The 24,326-nt window shown below is 37.4% G+C and overlaps 1 protein-coding gene across 1 annotated transcript in view; it reads left to right on the forward strand.

Annotated features, from left to right (window-relative positions):
* The window catches only part of NEIL3 (nei like DNA glycosylase 3), a 67,526-nt gene that overhangs the window by 40,140 nt on the left and 3,060 nt on the right, over positions 1 to 24,326 (forward strand). Inside the window, exons 5-8 of the mRNA XM_043972480.1 lie at positions 4,842 to 4,916; positions 7,236 to 7,402; positions 10,077 to 10,246; positions 12,880 to 13,339. Of these exons, the coding sequence (XP_043828415.1) occupies positions 4,842 to 4,916; positions 7,236 to 7,402; positions 10,077 to 10,246; positions 12,880 to 13,339 (872 nt within the window). The remainder of the gene's footprint in view (positions 1 to 4,841; positions 4,917 to 7,235; positions 7,403 to 10,076; positions 10,247 to 12,879; positions 13,340 to 24,326) is intronic.

The following is a 24,326-nucleotide window of genomic DNA, read 5'->3' on the forward strand; positions in this document are numbered from 1 at the left end:
TAATTGACTGCAAATCTGCATGAAAACAAACCTTAACAGATATTTTAACAAGCATACTTTTTACCCTTTAGCTTTTCTTTATTCTTGGTGTCCATTCAGAACCCCTTATGGTGCATTGAAGACTTTCTCTGGATCTTTACCAAAGTTTTGCTTCTGTTGGAGGTAGAGTTGGAGGTGTGTTGAAGATCAGAGGATTACTGGGAACATAGTAAATAAGAGCCAAGTCACCAGCACCAATTAATATATCACCTCTCCTTCCTCATCACCAATAAAGAGGAGCAAAAAAGCTAACAAGAAAATTCAACAAACAACCAGAGAGGCTTAGGGGGTCTCTGTGTCATTTGAAACAAATGACCATCTTGCGCTGTCCAGGGTCCTAAGCAGAACAAAACAGAAAAGAAGCAGCATCTGCTACTCTCTACAAGTTTTTGCCCCAGTTATCTGTCAGAGGCAGACTAGGTGAGGTAGGATAAAGGGAGATGCAGTGAATGAAATTTAACAAAAGGGTAAACTGAGGCATTTCTCTGTGCAAGATATTTATTAACAGGAGCATGCAGCCTGATGATAAAGGATGGGTCAACTGGCCCTGCCTCTGGCCTCTGTAGGACTTTTTGCAAGCATAGAACAAAGAAAAGAACACAAATCATGTAATTGGCCAGCCTTACAGAGGTGAGAGATTATTGTTGACATCAAAGAAAGTGGCATAGCCCCAGGTGGAATAACAACCACCTCTCTCATCTCTAAGAAATGCTTTTGTGAATTTTATAGGTCCTAGCTGCATCCTGAGGTTACTGATAAGGGCAGACTTGCTGGCAGGTGGGGGATTAGATAAGACACCTTAATTGTTCAAGATAGGACAAGGTCAGGTAGTTTTAGCTTCTCACGGATACCCCACAAACCTTGCAGGGAATGCTGAGATAATGTATTATGAGAGAACTGAGAACAGAGTCTTTCTTTAACTAACAAGTTTAAACATTTAAAGAGAGACTGAACTTTAGCCCATATGAGCTGCTTCACTCAAACATCAGAGAAGAGGCTTCAGGTTTGACAGAATATGGTTATAGAATAAAATAAAATATAAACTATAGCACCAAGAATTAAATCTCTTGGAAGCAATAAGTTGTCCTAGCCCTTTGCCACAGGAGTAGCCAAAGTAGCTTCATCAACAGAACATAGGATCAGAATGGATCTAGAGCCGGAAGGGACCTGAGACACTATTGAATCTAGCCCCCTCATTTTACAGGTGAGGAAACTGAGGCCCAGAGATGTTAAGTGATTGTTCAGCGAGTCATAATTATCCTACCAGCATGAGATGCAAAAATTCACTTTAGTTTAATTTGGTTCATTTAAATTTTTTAAAATTCTGAATTTAATGAACATCAACAAAAGAATGATTTCCATATAAAAAAGTACTATATGTGAAAACACAAATTGCTGTTTTGTCTACCTTGCTTTTTAAAAAGTAAATAGGGGGGCAGCTAGGTGGCGCAGTGGATAGATCACCAGCCCTGGAGTCAGAAGGACCTGAGTTCAAATCCGGCCTCAGACACATCACTTACTGGCTCTGTGACCCTGGGCAAGTCACTTAACCCTAACTGCCTCACCCCCCCCCAAAAAAAAGTAAATAGGGGCAGCTAGGTGGCACAGTGGATAAAGCACTGGCCTTGGATTCAGGAGGACCTGAGTTCAAATCCAGCCTCAGACACTTGACACTTAACTAGCTGTGTGACCCTGGGCAAGTCACTTAACCCTCATTGCCCTGGAGAAAAAAGAAAAAAAAGTAAATAACACATTTTAATGGGACTATCCAAGCAGCTCCTACTTGCCAGTGCTTCCTTCTGAACTTCCTTTAGTTCTCTTCTGTGCATTTTTTTTGAGAAATAAAAACAAAATCTCTCTGTTAGAAATTTTTATAGTCAAGCAAAACAAATTTCTTCTTTGACCATTTTTTTTGTTTTGTTTTGTTTTTTGTTTTGTTTTTTCTTTCGGGGCAATGAGGGTTAAGTGACTTGCCCAGGGTCACACAGCTAGTAAGTGTCAAGTATCTGAGGTCAGATTTGAACTCAGGTCCTCCTGAATCCAGGGCCAGTGCTTTCTCCACTGCGCCACCTAGCTGCCCCCTTGACCATGTTTTTTTTGTTTGTTTTTTTTAAGTCTTATTCCACTCTTAGTCCTTCATCTCTCATAGGAGTTGGGTGCCATTTTTCATGAGTCCTCTGGAATTATAGTTGTTCATTACACTGATCCGAGTTCCTAAGTTTTTTGAGTTTGTTTTTACAATATCATTGTCATTGTAAAAATTGTTCTCATGACTTTATTTTCTTCACTGTGTATCAGTTTATGCAAATCTTCATAGGTTTCTTTCAAGCTATCCTTTTCATCATTTCTTATAGCACAGTTATATTCCATTTTTTACCATAACTTGTTCAGCCAATCACCAGTTGACTGATTTCCCCCTTGGTTCCATTTCACACAAAAAAATGCTGCTATAAATAGTTTTTGTGCATTCTCTTTTGGAATTTGGTAAGTTCATTAATAAGCATAACAACCTTCATTTACATGGTACTCTAAGATTGACTGAGCACTTTCCTTACAATAGTCCTATAAGAGATATGTTATTGCCATATTATTATTCTCATTTTATAGATGTGGAAACTGAAGATCAAAGAGGGTAAGTAACCAACTCAAAGTTCCAGAATGAATTAATGTCTCTACCAGAATTGGAATCCAGGTATCTCCAGATTCCAAGTCTAGCACTCTTAACTACAACATATTTTGTATATCTCAGGTTATCTTCCTAGTTATAAACTGATTTCCACTTCATACCCTGCATCAAAAGCCAAGCCTATAGACATCTAATTTCATCCAACATATTGGAAACAGTGACATTCTCTCTACCTGTGTGTCTATTTTAGTTCAGCATAGAATATCCTCTTTCCCCTAACTCCAATAAAGTTGTTCTAAAAGCCCACCATCAATATACCTAGTGCCATCTTATTCCCATCAACTAGGCCATTTCACAGCCTATATTAACTCTTCAGAAGTCACCTGTTAGAAGAAGCAAAATTCCCTGAACCCTAGGAGCCAAGTTGTAATGTGAAGTATACTAGGTATTACAAAAATACAAAAACCTTGGATCTCTTCCATGCTCAGACTGTCAGGAGGCAGAATTAGTTCTTCATTTCTCTATGAAATAGGAATGCTGCAACTTCAACTTCCCAAGAACGTTATGAAGACTGAGAGATGAGGTATCATCAAGGCCATTTAGACTCTTCTGTGGACTCTGCTACATAAACCCAGAGTGTTATAGGATGAAATGGAAAGTATTTCTTCTGAAACAGCCTCAGAAAGTACATGCCAAATATAATTAATTCTTCATGGATAATGCTGAGGTTTATTTAGGACTTTTTATTTAAAAAAAAAACAATTAGGTCTAGTTATAAGTGCTTTCATTAAAAAACCAACATACTGGTCACAGGCTATTAACATTGGAAGGAGTTTAAAACTCATCTAGGTCCAATCCCTCTTTATACAGGTCAGGAAACAATTACAGAAGCATATTGAACATTGTGAGATTATCAAATCCTTAGAATGCATAATTTATTTTTGTATATATGAATAATATTTCGAGAATTGAAAATGGAAGGGATTACCATCAATTGAGGAATGGCTAAACAAGCTGTGGTATATGATTGTGATGGAATATTACTGTGCTATAAGAAATGGAAAGCAGGATCACTTTAAGAAAAACCTAGAAAGTCTTATATGATCTGATGCAAAGTGAAGTGAGCAGAACCAGGAGAACATTGTACACAGTAACAGCAATATTGTATGATGAAAAACTGTGAATGACTCGGCTGATCTCAGCAGTACAATGATCAAAGACAGTCTGTTTCAAAGGACTAATGGTGCAGCATACTAGCTGCCTCCTGGGAAAGAACTGAAATTGTTTGAATACAGACTGAAACGTGTTATTTTTCACTTTTTTTCATTCTTTTTCTTTTGTTTGAGTCTTCTGGTATAATGTGACTGATATGAAAATGTTTTATATGATAGTACATGTAGAACCCATATCAAATTGCTTACCATTTCTGGAAAGGTTGAGACTCAAAACTTTTTTGTTTTTGTTTTTTTTTGGGTTTTTTTTGTTTTTTTTTTTAGTGAGGCAATTGGGGTTAAGTGACTTGCCCAGGGTCACACAGCTAGTAAGTTTTAAGTGTCTGAGGCCGAATTTGAACTCAGGTACTCCTGACTCCAGGGCTGGTGCTCTATCCCCTGTGCCACCTAGCTACCCCGACTCAAAACTTTTTAAAAAATCCAAATGTTAAAAAAATTGTTTTAACATGTAACTGGGGAAAATATATTAAATAAAAATATCATGAAAAAGAATAATATTCTGTTTAGTACTGGCATTTCAGAATCTAATATTTGTAAATTAATATATGACACCAGTCAAAGACAGAGAAATTATTGGAACCTAGCTATCTATTTGTTTGCTATATTGTTATCTGTATATGTTTATATACTCATCCAGATGCAAATAATCATTTTACTGATGCACTTTAGATTTTTTTAGACTTTTTTTCGCTTATCACAGATTTTTATTTCTCCTATATGACCCCCCCAAAAAACTTGTAACAAACATCTATAGTTTAACAAAATAAACTCCCATGTTAGCTATATTTAAAAATGTATATCTCATTCTGAATGTTAATCTTTCAACTCTCTGTCAGGAAGTGAGTAGCAACCTTCATTGTCCATCATACTGATGTGTTTATAAGGATTTCAAAATAACAAACTAATGATCAAAATATCCTTAAGCATTTTTCCTTCATTTTAAGGTTTCTCAGCTAAAAGCTGAACAGACACATCACCTTGTGAAAATGATACGTGACTTCACAATCCTCTTTTATAGGGTAAGAACAAAATGTTTGAACTTATCTAAATATTCAATTTTTATTTTTGTTGGCACCAAAATAAGAAAGTCTCCATATAATGGAGAGAGTATAAAGTTACCTCAAAGCCATATTAGGGGAAGAAAACAACCTTCCCCTAAATCATATAGAGTGTATGTTGGTCTGTGCTTAACCAAACATGGCAAGGCTGATAAACCTTATGCCCAGTTATCTTTCTTTTAAAAAAAATTATCATTATTATTTCACCCAAGTATCTTTCAAAAGATTACACGTGTGGAGCTGAAAGAGACATTAGAAATTATCAAATCCAACTCCCTCATTGTATGTATGTATGTATGTATGTATTTATCTATTTATCTATCTATATATCTATTTGTTTATTTATTTAGTTAGTTAGTTTTTGTTTTCATTTTTTAAAAAAATTTTTTTGTGGGGCAATGAGGGTTAAGTGACTTGCCCAGAGTCACACAGCTAGTAAGTGTCAAGTGTCTGAAGCCAGAGTTGAACTCTGGTCCTCCTGAATCCAGAGCCAATGCTTTATCCACTGTGCCACCTAGCTGCCCCATCCCCTCATTTTATAGAAGGAAACTGAGGCCAGGGAAATTGCAACTTTCCCAAGGTCATATAGCTGGTAAATTCAAGGAGATAGGATTTGAATCCAGGTCTTTGAGATTCCAAAACATATGTTCTACCCTCTATTTGCATTTCCCATAAAATGACCTAGTGTTGGGGAGGTGGGATAGGAGGTTACATTGGGGGAGACTGTCTTTAGAAAGTTAACAATATTTTGCTCTTTAAAAATACATTTAGACACACCCACCCTAGTAGTGAATATACAACAGTGTGTTAGCTTTTATATAATGCATCTGTTGTGAGCTCAGTTGTCATTTTTACTGTAATAAAAAAATGGCTTCAGTTGGATTTAGAGCATTTGGCAATTTTTAGCATAATCGAATGAAAGGTATACATGTACTTTCTGGCTCATTATGAGGTATCCCCAGTGAGTAGCCCTGACTGTCACTTGTGTTTTGCATGCTCAATTTCTATTTTCATTTGTTCTCCCAGAGAGACTGGTTACAGAAAATTTCCCATTTTGTCCATCCTGTAAATTTGAAATTTCAATACTATGCTAAATTAATATTAAGTCAGTATGTAATTTTCAGTTAATATATGCTGAATAGTATTTCTGGGTTTCTGCAATTTCATACTGCTGATTGAAAGCCACAGTGTTCTCTTTAAATAGTCTATGAGTAGGATTATATCTGACAGAAACTGTCAAAATGTCTTTTGAAATGGCATTGAAATTGTTCATGTGTTGTACCTAAACAGAATACTTTCTGTACTCGAAATGTATTGAATGTTTTTTAGAGTAGGTGTAAGATGATGACGGTGCTGATAATAGTATTAATAGCTGCTGACATTTATATAGTACTTTATAATTAACAAAGTAGTTTTATATACATTATCTTATTTGAGCTGTATAACAACCCTGTGAGGTAGATTGTGATAATAATGACAGCTACTGTTTATATAGTGATTTAAGGTCTGCAGTCTACTTTACATCTGCTCTTATATTATCCTAACAACTTTGTGAGATAAGTTCTATTATTATACCAATTTTACAGATAAGGAAACTGAGGCTGAGAGGTTAAACGTTTGAAGGAAGATTTAAACTTTAGTCCTCTACACTCCCAAGTCCAATGTTCCTTCACCATATACACAGTTTATCATTATTCCCAGTTTACAGATGAGGAAATTAAGGTACAAGGGGAATAAGGAACTTGCTCAAGGTTATATAGCAAGTAAATAGTGAAACCAGAACTCAATCCCAGGTCTTCTGAATCCAAATCTAATGTTCTTTACACTGCACCATGAAACTTAATGCTTTAAACCAGATCTAGGCAGGAAATCAGAATAAAATATTGCATATAATGTCTTCTGGGTTATTGAAATTTGACTTGAGAAGGATTAGATTTTTTAAAAAGTGACCAGGCATGGAATTCTCTCGATACCACTTCCTTGTATTTGAAGTAAAATCCCAGACAGTTCTTATGGCCCATTATAGATAATAAGATGACTCTTAGCAAAGAACAAGAAATGTGAACAAGGTATAAGGTTACGAAGTGATTGTGTCAAATGACAGGCATTTAAGAATATTGCCAACATCTTTTTCTCAAGATTAAAATAAAAGATCTTTATCAAATTCTCTTCAGGATGTTGTATTTGTGGATAACTTTGAAGGTTATAAATTTGATTAATTAGCAATATAACTGTCATGGTAGTTGATAACATAAGGTCCCATAATTGTTTTATTTTAAGTGCCGCAAAACAGGCTCAGCTCTTTATAGACACTATAAGGTGTACAAACGTTCTGACTGTGGTCAGTGCAACAGCAAGATAACTGTTTGTCGCTTGGGGGAGAATAACAGAATGACGTATTTCTGTCCTCGGTGTCAAAAGGAAAATCCTCAGTCTATTGATATAAGGTAAGATATTCACCTTCAATACAGCTTTCTTATAACCTTGCCTCCTAAGAATGCCAAGAGGATTAGTAAAAAGCTATATCTAATATCAGTTAGTTCATTGTGAAGAAATCAACCCCTGAATATTTATTAAATACCTATTCTATGCCAAGCCTGTGTTAGACACCGGGAATCCCAAGACAAAAATGAAACAGTCTGACCCCAAGGAGCTTACATTTTAATGGAGAAGATGGCATATATACATAAAGGCATAATACTTATAAAAGAGACAAAAAGGTAGTCATAGATGGGAAGGCACTGGCAGCTCAGGGGTCAGGGAGTGTCTTTTGAAACAGTTGGTCCTTGAGAAAGAGAAAATAAACTCACAATAAAGTCAGAAGAATATTTCTTATGGCGGTTTGGTGGTGCAAATTCCTGCCCTCAGGTAGTTTAACACCTGTGACAGGTGGAGGAGCTTTGGTCATTGGGTTAATTTCCAGTACTCAACTAAATTATATCTGCCTCATGATATAAGTACAAAGAGATCGAACAATATCATTTTAGAATCTCTGTTGAAGATGTATTACAAGTTTATGAAAGTCTGTGAGGAGGGCCTGCATAAAGCACAGTACTTGGAATGTGAGTGGAAGGAAAGGGATAGATATAAGAGATGTTACAGAGAAGTAATTGACAAGACTTTGGTGAAAGTGAAGGATGAGATTGTGAACTTAGGTGACTGGAAAATTGGGGACACCTTTGATAGAAATAGTGAAGCTGGGGCAGCTAGGTGGAGCAGTGGCTAAAGCACCGACCCTGAATTCAGGAGGACCTGAGTTCAAATCTGGCCTCAAATACTTGACACGCTAGCTGTGTGAACTTGGGCAAGTCCACTTAACCCCCATTGCCCTGCAAAAAGAAAAAAAGAGTGAAGTTAGGAAGAGGGGTGGGTTTAAAGGGAAGACAATGAGTTTTGTTGGAGATTTTGAATCTGAGACTTCCAAGCAGAGATTTCTAGGAGGCAATTGAAGGTAAGAGTCCGGAAGTTAGGAGAGATGAGGGCTGGATATATGTTTGGGGGTTACGTAAATGATGATAGTGATGATTAAATCAGTCAGTCACTAAGAGTTCATTAAGCATTACATATCACCAAAATAGTGAGTACAAGATAGAACCTAGGACATAGGCCTGCGGATCACCTACGCATAAGGGACAGGATACAAGTGATGATCCTACAATGTGAAGAGTTGGTTTGACAGGTGAGAATCACAACGGAGAATGTCATGAAAACCTCAAGAGGGGAAAATATCTAGCAGGGGGGGATATTTGATACCATTAACCATTGGAAAAGGCTATTGGATTTACTAATAAGGAAACCATTAGTGACTTTGGGAGGAGACAGTGTCTAACTAGTCATAGAGACAAGACAGATTGCTAGGGGTTAAGAAGTAAATGGACAGTGGGAAAGTAAGAATGTCTTGGCTTTTTCTAGGTGTTTGGCTGTTAAAAGAAGCAAAGTATAGGGCAGTAGTTTGAGGAGATGGTGGGATCAAGTAAAAGATTTTTGCAGGCAGAGGAGATTTAGGCATGTTTTTAGGAGGAAGAGGAGTAGATAGAAAAAAGTGAATGAAAATCAGAGGAAGAATAGGTGTAATTATTTTTCATTCTTTTTTTTTTTAAAGTGAGGCATTTGGGGTTAAGTGACTTGCCCAGGGTCACACAGCTAGAGAATAGGTGTAATTAAAGAGCCAAGTTCCTGGAGATGATAGAGGAGAAATCAAGGGCAAAAGAAGATGAGTTGATGTTGGCAAGAAGGGCTCCTTCATCCTCATCCAATAAGAGCAAAGGAGGAGAGAATTGGCAGTGATAGATACTGAGGTGATTTGAAGTTTAGGACTAGGGATGAAAGGGAGCTTGCAGTGGGTCCGTTTTTTTCAATAAGGTATGAGGTGAAGACCTTTGTTGATAGGGATGAGCGAAAAGGGTGGTATGGGGGGTTGAGAAGAGAAGGCTTGGATAAAGAACTGATTAGTGTAGAGTCAATCCTTTGACTCTCAGCAGTGAGAGTCCGGTTGAAAGTGGAAAGCACAAGTTTCTAGGGGACTCAAGTTTGTATTTGGAAAGAGATTAAACAGAGACTGGAGATAAAGACTGAGAATGGATTTTGGAGAGGTAAGCTGGTGGTCATGGTCAGAAAGGAATTTCAGAGTTATGGGTCACAGAGATTGAATTCTTCTGATGACATGATTATATTGCTGCGTGTAGATCCTAAGAGTTGAGAGTGATGACCTGGGAAGCAAGGGTATTTGAGAGGGACATCTGTGCAAGCTGGACATCCTTAAGTTTGTGGACAAGGATTGGGGTAGATAGAGAAACTGAGGCAGATACTGAACTCTTTGGGTAAGGGAGAATGACCCAAGGACTGGGCACTAACAGCCACCAGGATCAGGATAGAGGGATATATGTGGATTGAGTGGATTTCACAAGGAGGAGAATTAAACTCAGTAAAGGTGGTGGGGCAAGGGCCAGGAAATCGCAATGAGGAGTAAGAAACATGATTTTACAGACGTATCTAATTCTAGATGTGCATAATAAGGGATCTTTCTCTTGTTCTTGTCTCTGAAATATCTAAAACCTACGGACAGAGTAATTGATAGTAGATCTGCGTATATTGTCGATTTTTAAATGTATCATCTTACAGCAAGCTGCCCACAAGAAACAGTCTAATTGGCTGGGCATATAGCAGGGGGCTGCATCCTAATGAACATGTTGCTCAGAAAGCTGAAGAGGAATGGACGTGTGCTGTCTGCACCCTAATAAATAAGCCTTCTGCTAAGAAATGTGATGCTTGCATGACTTCAAGGCCCAATGGTAAGATTGAGTCTGGGTTTCTTTGATCATTCTATCTGCTAGACTCTTAATTATACAAAGTCAAGTATCTATTTTACTCTTTCCTGCAGTTCAGTAATCATAATATAAGAATAATACTTTCTTCCTGAAAGCTCAAAGGAATTATCCTTAATTTGAGCAAGTCTCCATCGTACAAGTATTTATTCACTACAATATATGTATTTCTGCGTGTAAACTATCTCCATAGAGATCTGTAAGCACCTGGGTTTTTTTCTCCTTTTTATTTTAGGGGGAGGGAAAACATGCTTGTGCTAAAACAGTAAGTTCTTTTGTATCTCAAAAATTGAGATGATCACATCTGTTCTCCTCCCCTGTTTCTAATGAATTATTCAATAAAGCTTTGTTTTATGCAGATTTCAGCAACTTTCTAGTTTGTTATTCAGTCCAAGTGTTATAAATTGAAAGGGAGGTTTTCTGAAAGAATGTGTTTGCAGGTGGAATGGAAAAATTCCTCCTCTCTTCTTTATCCTCCCCACCCCTTGTTATTAAAAGCTTTACACAGACAATTGTACTGATTTCATTGAAATCCTTCAAAATAACTCTTTGCAACTTGCAATCTTGTGTGTTCAGAGAAATGCAAAACCCTCCATGGAAACCTGTGATTAAGACCCATCTCGTTGATGTTGATTCTATTGTGTTCTCAATGTGTTATTTCCCCCCCTCAATTAGAACAGAACAAGTTCATTCTTGACTTATGTTCTCTCATACTTTGTAGGCTGGAATGCTGCATCTTATTGTTTGGGGCAAGGAAGCAGGCCTTGCTGAGAGCAGAGCTTCACAACTTTCTGTAGAAGCTGCCTTGATAGTTTTTACCCTCTCATTCCAATATTACAGAGCTTTTAGACTCCTAAGATAAGAGCAGTCTTGGGTTTCTAAATTTACTTCACCATTCAGAACATTCTTACTCTTTGCTAATAATCTTTCTTCCCATTTTCTTTGGGAGCATGTACTGCAAAGATATAGATCAGAATAACATCCTGATAGAACATGTCCTTAACACAGGTTCCATAGTTCTTAGATACAAGGAATTATGGTACTGACTCTGATTTTCAGTTCAGCGATATTTGATAAATGTGAATAGCTCTTTTCATTCATCTGTATTCATATTATTTAAAATAAGGCTTTCATTGTAAATCCAGTTAGCCATAGATACAAGGTTTATAATACCATTCAGATTCTATTCCTTTATGAACCATAATAACTTAAACACCTATACTGGTTTCGACTGCAGCTCCTTTGGAGAGAGTTTTATTAAACTCTACATCACTATTGCTATTTCTGTAGTCTCTCTCATTGCTAGAAGCTGATAGCTCGATGTTACATATGGATTCTTGAAACATAATGGAAGGCAGTGAAGAACTTTGTAAATCCCATTTGTGGTACCATGAAAGTATTCTGTGGAAATCATGAAACTCAAATCATAGACCTTTTGCTAACTACTAGGTAGTACAGTGAAGAGAGGATTGAGCTCAGAGTCAGGAAAGGTGTGTGTTCTAATCTTGCCTTTGATACATGCCAGTTCAGTGATCCTGGGCAAGTCTCTTAACCATTCTCAGCCTCAGTTTTCTTATCTGTAAAAATGACAATAATTGCACCTATCTCACAAGATAATTGTGAGGATCAAACAAATTAAGACCTGTAAATCATGGGGCAGCTAGGTGGCGCAGTAGATAGAACACCGGCCCTGGAGTCAGGAGTACCTGAGTTCAAATCTGGTCTCAGACACTTAACACTTACTAGCTGTGTGACTCTGGGCAAGTCACTTAACCCCAATTGCCTCACTAAAAAAACAAAAACAAAAACAAAAAGACATGTAAATCATTTTGCAAGCCTTAAAGTGCCATATTGTTGTTGTTCGGTCATTCAGTTGTGTCCAACTCTTTGTGATCCCATGGACCATAGCATGCCCAGCCCTTCTGACCTGAGGGAATCATCTTCCAATATTACATCTTTTTAGCATTTTTAAAAAATACCGTCCATAGGGTTTTCTTGGCTAAGATCCTGGAGTGGTTTGCCATTTCCTTCTCCAGTTTTATGCAGGCAGAGGTTAAGTGACTTGCTTAGGTCCACACAGCTAATAAGTACCTGAGGTCAGATTTGAACTCTGGTCTTTCTGACTTCAGGCCCAGTGTTCTATCCATTGGGCCACCCGGTTGTCCCAAAGCACTGTATAAATGCTGGCTATTATTATTAACTGAAAGTGGTTAAATTTGAAGCATACAGAATAAACTTTGTGCTCTAAGTAAAATGTTTTTTTTCAATAAATTATTTTTTTGAAAAACAGCTAGCAAAACATTATATGAACATCATAATAATAGCTAGCATGTTTATAACACATCCAGGTTTGCAAAGGGCTTTACAAATGTTGATTCATTTTATCCACACAACAACCCTGAGAGACAGGTGCTGTTATTATCCCTATTAACCGAATAGACAGAGGCAGTCAGAGGTCAAATAGCTTGCCCAGGGACACACAGCCAGAAAGTGTCTACTACTGGATTTGATCTTCTTAACTCCAGGTGCAGGGCTCTATTCACTGCTCTATCCACCTTGCTGCCTCAACATATTTTAACTCCTTTTCCTTTCATTTCAAGATGCAAAGACAGAGGAGGATACCGATCATTCTGTTCCCTATGACAACCATTTGATGAAGTATCCTTGTAATACTTTTGTCAAACATCGTTCTGAAGTGAAGATCAACCGGAAGACTGCATTTGGAACGACAACGCTGGTTTTGACAGACCTAAGCAATAAATCCAATTCTTTAGGAAGTATCAGAAACCAAAACATGAAGCCCAGTGGAGATTTTCAAAACTCTCCTGTTGGTAGTGTTTGTTTTAGAGACGTACAATGGCCCTCCAAGGAGAAAGGCAAATATATGACTCTACCATCGGACAAAGTCAACAGCTCACCAGTGTTTGACTCTCAATTTGGTTTATTAAGTCCAGCACCCAAAAAATTAAAAACCAACCACTCATTTCCAGAGCTTAACAATTGCAGCCCTGGTTTCTCAAGTATGTGTAATGCTTCCAAAAGTGGCCCTACTTCTTTCAGGTATTTCACTTAAAGTTATAATGGGGTGGTGGTGTAAGGGAGTCGGGGTGAGAGGAAAGGGGCATAGAGAGTATTCTATTGCTGAGGCAGCTGAAATCAATTGTGGGTAGTATAAGCCAGCCTTTGAGGGACTGCTGTTATATTAACCTAACCGGCCTTTCTCTTCATTCTCTCTTCGGATACTGCTAACCACTGGAAAGGGCCATGGGATTTAGCAATAAAGAAATCACTGGTGACCTTTGGGAGGAGGTAGTTTCCATTTAGTCACAGAGACAAAAGCCAGATTGCATAAATAAGTGATTGGACTACCAAAGCTTAAAAAAAAAAAACAATGCACTCAGACTTTTGGGACACTCTGTGTATGCTCCTTGACTCTTGGGACTTGCCAAACACATAAAAAAAATAGTTTTGGGGGCAGCTAGGTGGCACAGTGGATAAAGCACTGGCCCTGGATTCAGGAGGACCTGAGTTCAAATCCGGCCTCAGACACTTGACACTTACTAGCTGTGTGACCCTGGGCAAGTCACTTAAACCCCATTGCCCCACCAAAAAAAAAAGATCTTCAGGTTTATCATAGTCATGACTTATATGTATTTATCAAGTTTTCAACTACTGATGGAACTCTGAGAAATCTTGACTGTCATAAAAATCTATGTAGGAAAAAGGTTGGTGTAGGGATAGTGTTGAGCCTCTGTCACCTCTTAGCTGTGGGGCTATGGACAAGATATTTAACTCCTCCATACCATAATTCCCTCATCTGTGAAATTAGGAATTGCATTTGTTTGCCTGAAAGGTCTCTTCCAGGTCTAGGTAGATGATGTTACGATTCAGTCTTTAAAAGAAAAAAAAAGTCTGTCTTATTGTGAACTTAGGAAATAGGAACATTTCAGCATACAAAGAACAGAAAAGAATTAAGTGTTACTTTGAACTTGATTATACAAGCTTATTTGTGTGTGTGTGCATGTGTGTGTGTGAGTGCAAGCATAGAAAGTGTATGTTAAATACAATACTAACAAAACTGAAGGCAAAAGGCAAAAGGGAGGCAGAGGATGAGATGGGTAGATAGGCCATGAGCTTAGACAGACTTCAAGAGATAGTGGGAAAAGAAGGGCCTGTTGTGCCATGGCGCTGGCACCTCGAGTCATCACCACTCACCAATGCCTACATGGGCCTGGCAAAATTATAATGATTGGAAGCCTAGTGAGGGCAGTCATGTGACTGTCAGAGCGGCCAGCCAATTGGCTGGGGGCTGTCTGGGGTCTGCTGGGAAGAAGGGAGGAGATTTGGCATTCTAGCTGGAAACTGGAAGCTGGAAGGTGACAGTACACTGCTGTGTATTCTCAGCTGATTCCTGGGTGGTGGTGTTATTCAGGTTGTATAATTTCCCCTTTCCCCATTCTATTTCCTTTCTCTTGATCCTACTGATCCTGTTTGTGTTTTTTTTTTTTTTTTAAGTTCGTTCTTGTTAAATAAATCCTGCTCTGTTTTGAGGGAGGCTGCCGGTCTCCTTCCTTGCCCCAATATTGGGGTGAGCCGCTTAGCTAAACACTCCCCAATTAAAAATTGGTCCCCACAGTATCAAGTGTCTGAGACGGGATTTGAACTCAGGTCCTCCTGTATACAGGGCCAGTGCTTTATCCACTGCGCTACCTAGCTGCCCCCCCCATCCCCAATGACATTTTTTTTTTTTTGGCGGGGCAATGGGGGTTAAGTGACTTGCCCAGGGTCACACAGCTAGTAAGTGTCAAGTGTCTGAGGCCGGATTTGAACTCAGGTACTCCTGAATCCAGGGCTGGTGCTTTATTTACTGCGCCACCTATCCGCCCCCCCCCCCCAAATGACATTTTAATCTGGTTTGAGTCATACTCTGGAGTGTTGCTGGCTGAATAGACCTCCTGTTTCATACTTCTGGTGTACACTGTGGTAGGCCCAGTCCCAACCACTGCTTCCTGACAGAAATACTTTTTTTATTCTGGGACCTGAGATTTCATCAGTATGGGCATTCCTTCCACCAGTGCAGATCACAACTTTTCTGTGCCTTAGCTATCTTCCTGAGATACATACCATTGCCCTCCTCACCCCCCCCCAAAAAAAAAAACACCTCATTAACCAGCATCTAACCATCTGGTGATGCATCTGTCCAACACACTAGCTGTCTGGATACAGTCATAGAATTCCATTTGTAATTGAAATCCTTTTACCTTGGGTAGGTCCTGCAAGAACTCTTCCTTGACTAGCATAGTCTTCAAGGACCCAGGGTTTTCTTCATTCTATCAGAATAGAACTTCAGTGGAGAGCCATAGGATATCATTATAAACAACCTACACGTGATGATCAACATTTCCTTTGCCCTGGACCTCCCTGTCACTCTTTTTAAAATCTAGACAATCCACAAAAACAATCACACAAGTCTTTGCCAATTTTCAAGGTGTAAATGCTCATGCTAGAAATTTAACAATGGGCTCTGATGCAAGCTGACTTCAGCATACTCTATTTCTCTGTCTTTGGGCTCTCTATGTGGGCAGTATACTTTATTCACCAGAGAAAGACACTGAACGTCTTTTTAAAATGATTGTTCTAGGGGGCAGCTAGGTGGTGCAGTGGATAAAGCACTGGCCCTGGAGTCAGGAGTACCTGAGTTCAAATCCGGCCTCAGACACTTAACATTTACTAGCTGTGTGACCGTGGGCAAGTCACTTAACCCCAGTTGCCTCACTAAAAAAAAAAAAAATGATTGTTCTACTTGTTCTCCAAGTATTTAGGTAGGGTGTGTGCAACACTTTGTTAGGTGCTATGCAAAGTGTGAAATAAGTAACCAAAGGAGATCCTGTTCCAAAGGAACTTACATTCTGGGTCAGTCCTTCAGTAAGCATTTATTAAGCACCTACTATGTGCCAGGCACTTTTTGAAAGCACTGGGGAGACAAAGAAAGAAAAAAAGACAGTCCCTGCTCTCGAGGATCTCACAGTCTAATGGGGGACACAACATGCGAACAAACTATACACAAGTAAAATATAGACAGAAAATTGGAGATAATAAATGGAGGGAAGACGTTAGCATTAGGGAGATATTTTCTTTGAGTAGATAAAGTATATATTTCAAAGAGAAGAAAGGCCTTAAGAGGGCCATCTAAATACAAAATGACATTCTTTTTTAAAAACAGTTTTTAAATTATTTTTTTTCTTAGTACAACCATGTCACTTCCCAACAAACCCTCCCCCCAGTCTATAGGACTATAGGACCCTTCCATACATACATATATGTGTGTGTGTATTTTATATATATATATATATATATATATATATACATATATACACACAGGCAAACCATATCAACACATTAACCATACAAAAATGTATGCCTTATTCCATACTAGTAGTCTACAACAAAGTATGCTTCATGTCATTCCTCTAAAGCCAAGTCTTTACCTTGATTATATTTGAAATTTTTCTACATTGTTTTCCTTTGCATTGGGGTTCTTTAATCTTTATTGACCCTCTTGGCAGTCTAGTGGACTCTCTAGATCCCTTTTCAGAATAATATTTTTAATTGCATAAAATAAAATACATAGTATCACAAAATAAACCAGTTGTGTTGAAATACTGTTATCAAAATATCAAAAAGAAAAGTTCACAGACTAAAGGTTAAGAACCCTGATTTACATTCTTGTGACCATTGTGTAATTTGTCCCCCTGATTCTGTTTATTTTGCTCTAAATCCATTCATACAGGTCTTACATGTCTGAATTCTTAGTATTCGTTATTCTTATCATGCAATAGAGCATCCCATTATATTCATGTAGTCCAATTTGTTCAGTGAAATAGCATTTTTTCCCATTGGATATGGATTTGCTAATAGAATTCCTTTTCTGACCAATCAGATCAGCTCCTCTTGAACAGCTTGATAGACCTGCTATAGCTAGATTGATTTCTATGGGTCATTGAAGCTTAATTCTTGACTAATGACAGTTCTACTATGGCTTATTGGCTTGTCTCAAGTGACAACTCCTCAACCTGCCTGATACCACTTTTACTAAATTAAACAGTAAGTTCTATCTCTTAGATGTTAACACCCAGGCAAAGGAGAGCTCTCATTGTCCCTGACTTGTTCACTATGTATTGGATTCACATGTGATTTGTCCTTTTCAATCTATTAAGCAACATTAATGATGTAGCTGCTATGTACTAGCCACTGTGCTAAGGGCTAGAGATACAAAAAGAAGCTAAAGACAGCCCCTGCCCTTGAGGAATTCACAGTCTAATGGGGGAGACAACATATAGACAAGTATATACAAAATGAGCTATCTACAGGATAAATAGGAAGTGATTAACAGGGAAGCCACTGGAATTAAGAAGGATTGGAGAAGGCTTTTTATAGAAGGTGGGATTTTAATTGGGACTTAGAGGACTGTTTCAACTGTATGATAACTTCCATTGTCACCTCTAAGTCAGGTTACCCTTTGGATAAAGAAAAAGGTGAATATAATCAGAGAAGTAGGGCTTTCAGATGACCCGATGAAAACATACTATTTTTTTTTCATGGGACTATGTAGAGCTAGAAAGGGTCTTAGAAGCTATATAGCTCATCCCTCTTATTTTACAGATGGGGAAATTGAGGGCATGAGAGGTCCAGTGACTTGTCCAGGACCCCCCACAACTAGTAGAAATCACAAGTAGGATGTTTAACCTGTCTTCTTGACTCTATCTACTCTTAACTATCTACACTGCCTCTCTTACCCTTGGCTCTCACTAGCATCCTCGTGGAGATCTTTCATAAAGAAGGGAAATGTCCAGAGAGCTGGCCTTAAAGCCAGGAAGAGCTGGATTTAAATGCTGCCTCTGGTCCATACTGGCTATGTGATCCTGGACAAGTCATTTAACCTCTCAGTGCTCAAGGCAGCTTTCTAAATAGCAGAAAATATATCGTTATGCATTGGCACAAGGGGTACCCAACTGCAAGTTCTCAACAATAAGAACAACAATTTATATTATCTGTTTTATCTATATTATCTATAGAACAAGATATTTATATAGAACTTTGAGGTTTCCAAAGGACTTTATACAAGTGAAGTCATTTTATCCCTACGATACCCCTCTGAGTTAGGTGCTATTATTGCTCTTATTTTATGGATGAGGAAGGCAGGGTGGGCAGAAGCAAAGTGACTTATATGGGATCACATAGTTAGTATCTGACTGAATTTGAACTCGTGTCTTCCTGACACCAATCCCAGCACTCTATCCATAGTACCATCAAGCTGCCTATCCTGTAGGATAAAATCAAAACTGATACAGAAAAATAGCCTTTTCCGTGATGGAGCAGAGTGTCCAAAACATGAAACAATGTATGAACATCCTGCTTGGCTCCATATTTCCAGAGAGAAGTAGTAATCATTTTTAAATGCACTGAAATTATATGAAATTATTAAATTTCTCTTTTTAATTTTTAAATATTAATTTATTTTTGTTTTTTATTTACTTTTTTGGGTTTTATTTGTTTTTTTTTTACTTTATAGCGTTTTATTTTCCTAATTCCATGTAAAGATAGTTTTCAACATTCTTTTTTTTTTGGTGAGGAAATTGGGGTTAAGTGACTTGCCCAGGGTCAGACAGCTAGTAAGTGTTGTGTCTGAGATCGGATTTGAACTCAGGTCCTCCTGACTCTAGAGCCAGTGCTCTATCTACTAAGCCACCTAACTGCCCCATCAACATTCATTTTTGTAAGATTTTGAGTTCCAAATTTCCCTCTTTTACTTCCCCTCCCTAAGACAGCAAGTAGTCATATATATATATATATATATATATATATATACATATATATATATTAGTATAATCATGTTAAACATATATCCACAATAGTCATGTTGTGAAAGAAAAATCAGAACAAAAGAAAAAAAAACATAAGAAAGAAAAAAATTGAAAAATAAGTGAAAAGAATATGCTTCAATCTTCATTCATATTCCATAGTTCTTTCTTTGGATGTGGATAGGATTTTCTATCATGAGTCACTTGGAATTGTCTTGGATCATTGTACTGCTAAGAAGAGCCAAGTCTTTGCAGTTGACCATCATACAATGTTGCTGTTTCTATGTACAATGTTCTCCTGTTTCTGCTCACTTCACTCAGCATCAGTCCACTTAAGTCTTTCCAGGTTTTTCTGAAATCTGCCTGCTCATCATTTCTTATAGCACAATAGTATTCCATTACATTCCTATACCACAACTTGTTTAGCCATTCCCTAATTGATGGGCATCTCCTCAGTTTCCAATTCTTTGCCACCAGAAAAAGAGCTACTATAAAATATGTGTGTACATGTGGATCCTTTTCCCTTTATTATGATCTCTTTTATTACTGGGTCAAAAGATATACACAGTTTTATAGCCCTTTGGACATAGTTCCAAATTGCTCTCCAGAATAGCTGGATCAGCTCACAACTCCAGCAACAATGCATTAGTGTTCCAATTTTCCCACATCTTCTCCAACATTTATCATTTTCCTTTTTTGTCATATTAACCCATCTGATAGGTATGAGGTAGTACCTCAGAGTTGTTTTAGTTTGCATTTCTCTAATCAGTGATTGAGAACATTTTTCATGTGACTATAGATAGCTTTAATTCCTTCATCTGAAAACTGCCTATTCATATTCTTTGATGAGTTATATTCATATAAATTTGATTCAGTTCTCTATATATTTGAGAAATGAGGCCCTTATCAGAAACACTGACTGTAAAAAATGTTTCCCAGATTTCTGCTTTTCCTTCTAATCTTGGTTGCATTGGTTTTGTTTGTGCAAAACCTTTTAAATTTAATGTAATCAAAATGATCCATTTTGCATTTCATGATGTTCTCTATCTCTTCTTTGGTCAAGTTCTTCCCCTCTCCATAGATCAGACAAGTAAACTATTCCTTCCTCTCCTAATTTGCCTGTGGTATCACCCTTTATGTCTAAAATTTCTCTATTTTTACTGACTTATCAAATATTGAACAATTTAACTGATTGAGGACTTAAAATGGATTATTTAAAAATTATTTCTTTGTAAGCCATTGGCAGTCAAAACATAGGATTAAACATGGTACTGCATGTTCCTTCATAATACTTGGTACATTGTATGCATGTTAACTATGGCTGAGCCATGACTGATATACTACAATCATTCAAGGTCAACTAGCAAAATAAATGTCAAGGAATGAAATAAATTCACCCAGAAGCCCTTGTTCATCCAGTTACTTTACAAAAAGTAAATTGTAAATTACAGTCGTTTATTTAATTTTTTTCTCTTTGTCTGGAAGACACAGTGTTCATCTTTTGGACAAGATTCCCAGCAGAAGCTCACAGAGTCCTACTAATTCTAGGAGCAGGTGGCCCAATTATAGACTTTCGTTACCAGTTCAATTTGCCTTTAATAATCATTTGACATGGTAGTCAATTGAACTGTTACTATCATACTCATTACAAATATAGTCGTTCTATGAACCATTACCCTTTTCCTATTAAGTAGATTAGCCAATTTCCATTGTGGTCTTTAAAAAAAATAAAAGTTACAATTTCGTTGAACTAGATTAAAAATCAATTGGTTGAACCAATTATTTTAGTAGTTAAGAACTGTGACATGTCTTAACAAGCATTTTAATAACTGGAAATAAAGCACAATAATGTTAATGGATACTCTTTCCCTTTTTTTTTAATAGAGGAAACCATGCTTTGAACTAATCAAAGGATCATCACTTTAGAACAGGAGCTCTTAACCTGGGGTCTATGAACTTGCTGGTAGTGGGTTTTTTTTAAATGTTCTCTATTTCAATATATTTGGTTTCCTTTGTAATCTATATATTTAATGTATTTAAAAACATTCTGAGGGGCAGCTAGGTGGCACAGTAGATAAAGCACCGGCCCTGGATTCAGGAGGACCTGAGTTCAAATCCGGCCTCAAACACTTGACACATAATAGCTGTGTTACCCTGGGCAAGTCACTTAACCCTCATTGCCCTGCAAAAGAAAGAAAGAAAAACATTCTGAGAAGGGGTCCATAACACAGTTAAAAAAAAAAAAGTAAAAAAACTTGTACTTTCAAACTTGAAGGAAAATTAGAGGTTAAATCTAATTCTGTTTCATTTTACAGATAAGTAAACTGAGGTCCAGGAAAGATATGTAAGTGAAAGAAGTGAAAAGGCTTCCAAAAAAATCCCAAAAGTGACCTTTGTATTCACTTATCTTTAAGGTTCAGTCTTATTCTGATGTCTAATGCAATAGCTAGTACTTGGCTTTTACCTGTCGTCTTTGGTACTTTTCTCTTACTGAGGACTTATATTTATCCTGGTTTCAGTTACCTGAGCAAGCCTCTTCCTCTCCCTGGGTCTCAGTTTCCTCACCTCTAAAATCAAAGGGTTGGACAAGGGCTATGCCTGGCTCTGTGATTCTGTGGTTTAGTTTGGGAATCAATATTTAAGATCTAAAGGCAATATTTCACTTTTGAGGGAAGTTTATCTTAAGCCCACTTCCTCCACTCTTTCCTCCATGTTTTGCGCATATATATATACATGTATATAGTCTTCTCACAGATACCAATTTAGAGAAATGACATTACTCTTCCCAATTGCTCACGTAAATTTGTTTTGTTAGGTTTCTCTTGATTCTTATGTTTGTATTTCAAAGTTCCTATCTAGCTTTGGTCTTTTCATCAGAAGTGCTTGAAATTCTTCTGTTAATTAAAGGATCATTTGTTTCTCTCATATGACTATACTTAGGCTGTGGGCTGTTATTTTTTATTTCAAGTCTCTTTTTTACCTTTTCAAATACTGTATTTCAAGATTTCCTCATAGAAGTTGTCATATCTTATGTAATACTTGACTGTGGGTCCTTTGTATTTCAACTTTCTCAATAATTATAGTATTTTTTATTACAGTATTTTTTTCTCAGACATGGAAGCCCTCGATTTTGCTTATTGCATGCCTGGGATTTTTTCATTCTGGATTTCTTCCAGGAAGTGATTAACTGATGATTATATCTTTACTTTGCTCTCTGGTTTCATTAAATATGGCTGACATTTATTTATGATTTATTGAAATATAGTGTCGGGGCAGCTAAGTGGCACAGTGGATAGAGCACCGGCCGTGGAGTAAGGAATACCTGAGTTCAAATCCGGCCTCAGACACTTAACACTTACTAGTTGTGTGACCCTGGGCAAGTCACTTAACCCCAATTGCCTCACTTAAAAAAAAAAAAAAGAAATATAGTGTCCAGGCTCTTTTTTTAAAATCAGTTTTCAGTCCAGTGATTTTTCAACTATCTTTGACCTGTTTTCCAGATCAATTTTTTGTCAGATAGCTTTCTCTTCTATGTATTTTTTACAGTTTTTTAAAAATTCTTCCAATATTTCTTGCTATCTCATGGAGTCATAGATTTCTGTTTGGTCTGTTCTCATTATCAGGGAATCCATTTCTTGGATAGGATATCGCTTTGGTTTCTAAGTTACTTATTCTCCTTTCAGTTGTTTTTCCCAAAGTGTTAATTTCATTTTTTTTAAAAATCTCTCACTTCATTTTTACTAGGTATTCATGTAGTCCTGGTGGAAAATCCATTTTTTTATCTTTGCATCTTAGTTATTTTGAAGTTACTCTCTCCTTTTGGAGGGATCTCAAGATTCGCAGTATTTTGATTTACTCACCTCTCTCACTTTAGTTCTAGAATAGAGGTTTTTGTGCCAGGGCCAGGCTCTACTCTTTGCTGCATTTTGGTCCTGCTTGGTCTCAACCTAGATCTGTTGGGTTCATCATCTGCCTGACCTCCACCTCCCTTGATCTTTGAGGTGGATCTTCAGTGCCATCCATGGTGTCAAAGGACAGTATTAGGGGACTTGAGAGCTCCTGAGCCCACACTGATCAGATCTCAGCCAGTGGGCTGAGAACTTGCAAATCTGGTTCCATAGTTTTCTCCTTAGCACTACCCTGGGTCTTTCTCAGAGCATTTCTCCTCTCTTGCCTCTTAAAGGCTACATCACTGAACATATTACCACTTGCTTTGCTGTCAGAACCTCCCTTCCTCTTGCCCATGGGCTTCTGGTTAAGTCTTTGTTCAGTTCTGTAGTGGGGAAAAAATAACTTATTCCAGTTTCTCAGTGATCATTATCTGGTTTGGTATGAACTTGAAGGTTTTGCAGTAGTCCTTATACAACAGCTAGGTGATCTGTTCCTATTCTTAGCTGTTTAGGTAGGAATTCCACTGTTCATATTTGTTAATTGTTAAGTTCACAATAAAAAAATTTAGAAATGAAGATGTTGAACTAGATGTTCTTATAAGGTTCCTTTCTGACCTTAGAAAAGAGTAGCAAGAAATGGCATCCATCTCCTTCATATTAAATTTTGAATAAAATCAATTTGAAAATATTGGTTTTAAAAATAAGCCCGAAATTTAGTATTAGTAGATTCATTCATTTAAAAGGACCTGTGAGGGGCAGCTAGGTGGCGCAGTGGATAGAGCACCAGCCCTGGAGTCAGGAGTACCTAAGTTCAAATCCGGCCTCGGACACTTAACACTTACTGGCTGTGTGACCCTGGGCAAGTCACTTAACCCCAATTGCCTCACTTAAAAAAAAATAAGTTAAAAAAAAATAAAATAAAAGGACCTGTGAGCTCATCAATACAGACAGTTCCTTTAGTGATATAGGTTGCAGCCCATCCATGCCTGCTCATTTTCTGTGACATTAAGCTATTTGCCAGCATGGGTTATGCTGAAATTTTGTTAGAATGAAGAGTTTTCTCACTGTGAAAAACTTGAGATCCACTGAGATGTTATTCTTGCTCTTAGCACAATTTAGTTTTAGATGCAAAAGATATTAAGTTCATTATAGTATTTACTGTTTTTAAAAATGTAGCAATTCCTGAGAAAAGTCTCCATGGATATTACAGATAAAAATTTCATATTATTATCATCATTATTATTATTGCTGACTTTTTATTTTTAAAGGGGTACCTCCCTTTGTGATTTTTTTTTA

This window comes from Dromiciops gliroides, chromosome 6, assembly GCF_019393635.1.
Source record: "Dromiciops gliroides isolate mDroGli1 chromosome 6, mDroGli1.pri, whole genome shotgun sequence".
Lineage (NCBI taxonomy): Eukaryota > Metazoa > Chordata > Mammalia > Microbiotheria > Microbiotheriidae > Dromiciops > Dromiciops gliroides.